At 36.3% G+C, this 6454-nt stretch overlaps 1 protein-coding gene across 1 annotated transcript; it reads left to right on the top strand.

Annotated features, from left to right (window-relative positions):
* The first annotated feature begins 3601 nt into the window (after positions 1 to 3601).
* Positions 3602 to 5953, top strand: LOC132048938 (uncharacterized). Its single transcript, XM_059439617.1, has 3 exons — positions 3602 to 4123; positions 4202 to 4650; positions 5023 to 5953. The coding sequence occupies exons 1-3, from the start codon at positions 3602 to 3604 to the stop codon at positions 5951 to 5953; spliced, it is 1902 nt and encodes a 633-aa protein (XP_059295600.1).
* Positions 5954 to 6454: the final 501 nt, after the last annotated feature.

The following is a 6454-nucleotide window of genomic DNA, read 5'->3' as shown; positions in this document are numbered from 1 at the left end:
ATTGTTGTAGAAGCTAAAAAGATTTTTACAATAAAAATGATAAATGAGAAAATGATGAAAAAGAACTGCGCATGCTACTGAGAAATCTCCAAAAGGGGAGAGCAGTGGTGAAGAGGAAACTTCTAATGAAACTGATGATGTGTCTTCGAAGAAGAAGAAGAAGAAGAAGAAGAAGAAGAAGAAGAGTGTTGAAATATGAACCTCGCCTTGGAAGAAGAAAAGACTTTTTTATTTATGTGATACATGAATTTAGTTAGTTCTTATATTTGGATATTGGTGTAAGGATACATGCCTGGTTGAATACATATATTTGAGAAAAAAAGAGGAGGACTAGAATTAAATTAAGATACATGTACTAGATTAGGTACATGCTAGAAAATTCCTTTAAATACCTAGGTACTATAGTCATATGATATGAGAGAGAAAAATTTAGCCTTGTAGGCAAGTTAAGTTGGTGGAAATTTATTTTCCCTACTTCTCTTCAAAGGGACTGATTGAATTTGTAAGTCAAGTTGAGTGGAACAAAAAAGAATCTTTTCCTCACTCGTTTTCAGGAGAGAATTTGAGTGATTGAGAGTTGTATCTCCTCCCCCGATTTTCTAACAATAAATACATGTCATGACCCAAATCCATCGGCTATGACTAGCACCTAATGAGCAACTACCTTAGGTGAACCCCGTCCTTTTTCATTGCAACTCATTATCAAAGTAAAGCTGGATATTTGAAATGCAAGTAATAAGGTAGATGATCCTCATGAAAACAATAAAAATTCAAAAGTAAAATTTGATATTTGGCGCAAATAGGTAACTATATTTTGTATCATTTCTTTGCTATTTCTAAGTACTTTAATCACACCTTTGATCTTAAATTGTTGGTTGGATTTAAGCTTATGTTAGTGTTTTTTGATGTGTCTTAGGTGAGTTTCAAGGAAATTGGAGCTAAATCAGAGTTAAACGAGCAAAGAAACCACCAAAAATAAGTAGGCATCGTGACCATGTGTGGCCAGGGAATTGCACTCAACACTTGGCTATATTTGAAGCATTTGAGATTGCTATAGGAAGAGATCACATTGGTGGCGCATGTAAAATAAGTTATAGAAATTTTGACAGGCCTTCCATACCACCACCGTGTTGCGCCCAGTCAGCCCACGTGATGGTCAGGTCCTGCATGAGCACAACGCCGAATGAGGCCTCTGAAATTAGGCACACCTGTCGCGCCACAAAGGGCGTCACGCCCAGCAGGGTGCCTGGGTTTTCTTGATTCTTTTGGGATTTGGTTTTAAAGTGTAGGTCATTTTTGTATCATATAAATAGTCTTTTAAAACGACCCGGAGATATCTTTGGCAAATTACAAAGCGGAGCAAGGGTGTGGGGCAGTTTATCACAGAGTGTATTTCTTTTCTTCTCTACTTCATCATTATTTCTTGTATATTCATGAACTAGTGTAATGGTCCGTGCTTTGCACGGCTATTAACAAAAATCTATATATAGTTGAATCTTAACATCATGATAGTCCATTTAAATCATTATGTGAGACTTTGAATAAGAAAAAAATAGTAATGTAAACAGAATAAAACCAATCATTAGAAGAATACTGCCTTAGTCATCCATATTATTATGATGAAAGTACTAACTTACACATCTCCGGACATGTCATCAGTAATGACTTGAAAATAAAAAGTCCGTCTTCTTTATCACAAAGCCACACTATAAAAAGGAAAAAAAGTTAACAAATTAGATAAAAGATCATCATATCGCCCCTCGCACGATCACAAAAGAAAAGATTGAGCTTTATTCACAAACCAAAAAGAAATCCACACTTTATTTCAAACTTCTTTAGCAACTTTCTCAACAACCAAATAAAAATTGAGATAAAAAAAGCCAATAATTTTTCCAAAACGTAGAGATACAGAAATACCTATTTGTGGGACGATCATATCTTGTAATTCTTGATATGGGTTCTTCTGGAGTTTTTTTTTTTTTTTCCTATTTTTTTCTTGTTTCCAATTTTTTACAGAAGTTATTCCATTTCATATCCATGGTGCTCTTTGGATTTGTTTTCATCCTTAAATAGTCAGTGTTGAGAAAAGGGGAAGAGTTTTGCAACATCAATACAATAACTATTACAATATTAATATGGTGGTCACTAAAAATAAATCGTTGTTATTGGGAGTTTATAGAGAAAGCAATTGACATTTATAATGCACTAAGCCACTAACAATGGCAGCAATTGAAAATCAAACGGACAACTTTAATTTCTACTTACTAGGAATTAATTACTGACCTTTTAAATATACATATTAGTGTCATTATTAGCTAGAATAGGCGTCAATGATTATTAAATTAGTACATAAATCAAATAAAAAGGGATAAAAAGCCAAAAAAAGGACGTAATAGATAAATAGGAATGTTGGTCATAGAGAGGTGCCACATCACCTTGTCTATGCCTAGCTTTATTATATATATAGATTCTTGTATTCGTGCTCGAATCATGAGTAGTTAAACTCAATATATCTAGGCTTATGGAGCTACATGAATGTTTACGTTTTGAAGTTTGAACTGACGTATATGTGATTTATCATATTAGTTTACTTATTTAATCCTGAGCTTAATTGTTTTGCTGCCTAATTAACAATAAAATACTGTTTGGACTTGATTCATGATAAAAAAAATATTCTATTAGGATAACTCCTAACAAAACAAAATTTGCCAAAAAAAAAAAAAAAAAACAGCAAAATACTATTTATGAATCTTGAATTAAACTTGAAAGTGGAAATTCAAGATTGAAATAGCATTAAATAGAGAAAATTCTCAACCATGAACATCGGGGAACAAACACGCAATTGGGACAAACATATACCTAAATTGCCTTGCTTTATTTATTTTGTCACGACCCAAACTGGAAGGCCACGACGGGCAACTGGCATAAGTTACCGAGTACCACTAGACGTACATCCATAACGTAATCATAAGCATAGGTGGGCCCTTAGGGCCGTCAGGAGATAACCTGCTAACTCACAGAAATGATAGACTGAAATAATACGAGTCTGAAAAAACATAACTACATAACAAGCTGGACATATAGGACGGGCCGACAGGGCTGTCATATACATCTATGCAATAGTACATAAGTCGACAAGGCCATATAACATTTGACTGTACATAATTGTCTGCAAGCCTCTAGTAGAGTACATGTAATAACGGAGTCGGGACAGGACCCCGCCATACCCATACATGTGGATACATATAATCATACTAACTCACAAGTCAATTCTGGAACAAGTGGAGTGCAACAACACTGGCTGCTAAGCTGGTATCCTACAGAGTGGGTCGTCAACCTGTATCTCAAGACTTGCGGGCATGAAATGCAGCATCCCCAGACAAAAGGGATGTCAGTACGAATAATGTACTGAATATGTAAGGCATGAGGAACAACATAATAAAGATGTAACGACCCGTTTGGTCGTTATTGCATCTCTGACACTTTTGACCCTTTCCTGAGCTGTTAGCTCACTTTTTACCTGAGAAGACCGTTGAAATGCTTCCCGAGGTGTTTAGATTTGATTCGGATGACTTTTGTGAAAATTGGGCTTAAAGCAAAAATGGTTGACTCAAGAAGAGAAATTTGGGGAAATCCTTATAATATGAATAAGAGTATGGACTTCCTAGAATGTTTAACTGACTGTGGCCTGATTGAGGCAGGTTTTTCAGGATCACAATACACATGGTGTAACAATTGGGGACCCCCAAGAACTATATGGAAAAGGTTAGATAGGCTTTTATACCATGAAGAATGGTTGGACATGTTCAACTCTACAAAAGTTGAGCACCTTTCAAAAACTGGCTTAGATCACACCCCACTGCTGGTAACAATAGAAAAAGAGAAGAGTAAACCTATGAAGTACTTCAAGTTTCTGAACATATGGTGCCATCACAAGGAGTTTAAGGAGAAGGTGGGAGAGGCATGGAGTATACCGACACAAGGGACTACAATATGGCAACTACACTGTAAAATGAAGTCAGATGCCACAAAGCTTAGTAGTTGGTCCAAGGAAGCTTTTGGAGACATCTTTAAGGATGTGAAAGAAGCAGAATTACAAGAAAACATGATGGAAAAGAAGCTGGTAGATAACAATACTGAGGAGAATAGAGCAAAGCTAAGTAATCTTAAATATGAATATATAAGAACACTCAAAAATTAGGATGAGACATATAGACAGAGGGCTAAAGCTAAATGGCTACAAGATGGGGACAAGAATACATCCTACTTTCATAAGGTCATAAAAGAAAGGAGAAGGAGACTCAACATCCACGAAATCCAAGATGATGAAGGTCAAACAGTTGAGGGACAGGAGAATATTGCTAATACAACAATTAGCCACTTTGAAAAACAGTTTGAATATCAAGAGATCAAAGGAAATTTCAAGATTTTGGAAAAAGTCCCAAGGAGGGTCACTGACGAAATGAATAACATGCTGATAACTACACCTTCATGCCAAGAAATCAGAGATGCAATAAAAAATATTGATGCTGATAGTGCTCCAGGCCCTGATGGCTTTGGAGCAAAATTATATCAAGTCTGCATTGATATAATCATTATTGAATTGCATGGAGCAATAAAAGAATTTTTTGAAGGGGTGCCAGTACAAAGGTATGTATCTCATACCTGTTTAATTATGCTCCCTAAATTCCCTCAGCCCCAATCTTTTGCAGACATTAGACCTATTAGCCTAGGAAATATTTTCAGTAGGATTATTGCTAAGATTCTTGCTAACAGAATTGGTAAGATTCTCCCTACTATAATATCCCCTAATCAAAGTGTATTTATTAGAGGCAGGTCAATAACTGACAATATCCTGCTACCTCAACAATTGGTCTAAGATATCTCTAAAATCACTAAGCATGATAACATTGTTCTTAAACTTGACATGGCCAAAGCATATGATAGGGTTTCTTGGCCCTATATATGCAGAATAATGAGAAAATTGGGCTTTAATGAAACTTGGATAGACTTGGTTTATAGGTACATCTCTAATAATTGGTATTCTATAGTGATAAATGGGGTTAGGTATGGATTTTTCAAGTCCAACAGGGGTCTGAGGCAAGGAGATCCTCTATCCCTAGCCTTGTTTGTAATTAGTGCCAAATTAATTTCTATCCTGCTTAAAAACTTGGTCCTAGATGAGAACTATACAGGCTACTATAGTCCAAAGAAAGGGACAAAGCTTACTCACCTGGCATTTGCAGATGACATGATCTTGTTCACATCAGGTAAACCTTCTGACATTAGAAAAGCTTTGAAGATACTAACAGTTTATGAAGATGTGTCAGGTCAGCTTATAAATAAGCATAAGAGTTGTGTTGCCTTTTCTCCTAAGGCCAGCATTGAAGTGAGACATAGAGTAACACATTTAACAGGCATGAACAAGAAAGAATGTCCTATTAAATATCTAGGTTGTCCACTCTTTGTTGGAAGAATGAAGATTAGCTACTTCTCAGAGATGGTCCAAGCAATAACTAACAGAATTCATACTTGGCATTCGAAGTTCCTATCAATGGAAGGCAAAATCATCCTGATAAAGCATGTGCTGTTGGCTATGCCATTCCATTTGCTAGCAGCAATGAAACCACCCAAAGGCACCTTTGAACAGTTAGAAAGAGCTGTTGCTAGATTTCTATGGAATGACAAAGATAATGTGAAGAAGCATCATTGGAGTAAATGGGAAAACATGTGTTTCCCTTATGCAGAAGGAGGGGCTGGCTTTAGATGTATCAGAGATATGAGTAAAGCATGTTTAGCAAGACAATGGTGGAATCTGAGGACAAATAAATCACTTTGGAGAGACTATATGATGACAAAATACTGCTCCAAGAAGAATCCTATCATCAGAAAAGTGATAGGATCTCAATCACAAATTTGGAGGGAAATGCGAGAAAATAAAAGTGCGGATTGATGATAACATCATCCGGGAAATTGGACAAGGGCGAGGTCTCATTTTGGTATGACAATTGGAGTAGAGAAGGGGCACTGTATAAATTAATGCCTGAGGATCAGACTCTTAACAACAGCTACCTAAATGAGGTCTCTGACAATGGAATATGGAACTGGAACAGGGCAGGCTATAGAGTACCAGGGATAATCAAGAATGCTATACAACATATTACTATCAATTTCATACCATACAAGCAGGACAAGGCTATATAGACACCTAACCCTGAAGGGGATTTTACAATAACTTCGGCTTGGAATTTGCTAACGAAAAGAAAGGAAGGTGACTGCATGACAAAAGGACATGGAACAAGAATGTGTCTCTTAAAATAAACTTCCATCTCTGGAGAATGCTGAAAAACAAACTATCAACTGATGATAGGATAGGTAAGCTCAATATTCATGGTCCTTCAATCTGTTGTTGCTGCTCAGAACACAAAATAGAAACTGTGGAACACTTATTTGG

The sequence above is a fragment of the Lycium ferocissimum genome, chromosome 3 (assembly GCF_029784015.1).
Source record: "Lycium ferocissimum isolate CSIRO_LF1 chromosome 3, AGI_CSIRO_Lferr_CH_V1, whole genome shotgun sequence".
Lineage (NCBI taxonomy): Eukaryota > Viridiplantae > Streptophyta > Magnoliopsida > Solanales > Solanaceae > Lycium > Lycium ferocissimum.
The sequence above is the reverse complement of the archived record's forward strand: the minus strand, read 5'-3'. Positions and strand labels throughout refer to the sequence as shown.

Excerpts from the sequence above, each read along its gene's own strand:
- LOC132048938 (XM_059439617.1), top strand. The coding sequence starts at position 3,602 with ATGGTTGACTCAAGAAGAGAAATTTGGGGAAATCCTTATAATATGAAT. Across the intron at positions 4,124-4,201 it reads ACATGATGGAAAAGAAGCTG|GATGAGACATATAGACAGAG; the intron begins GTAGATAACAAT and ends CTCAAAAATTAG. Across the intron at positions 4,651-5,022 it reads GAAGGGGTGCCAGTACAAAG|GTACATCTCTAATAATTGGT; the intron begins GTATGTATCTCA and ends CTTGGTTTATAG.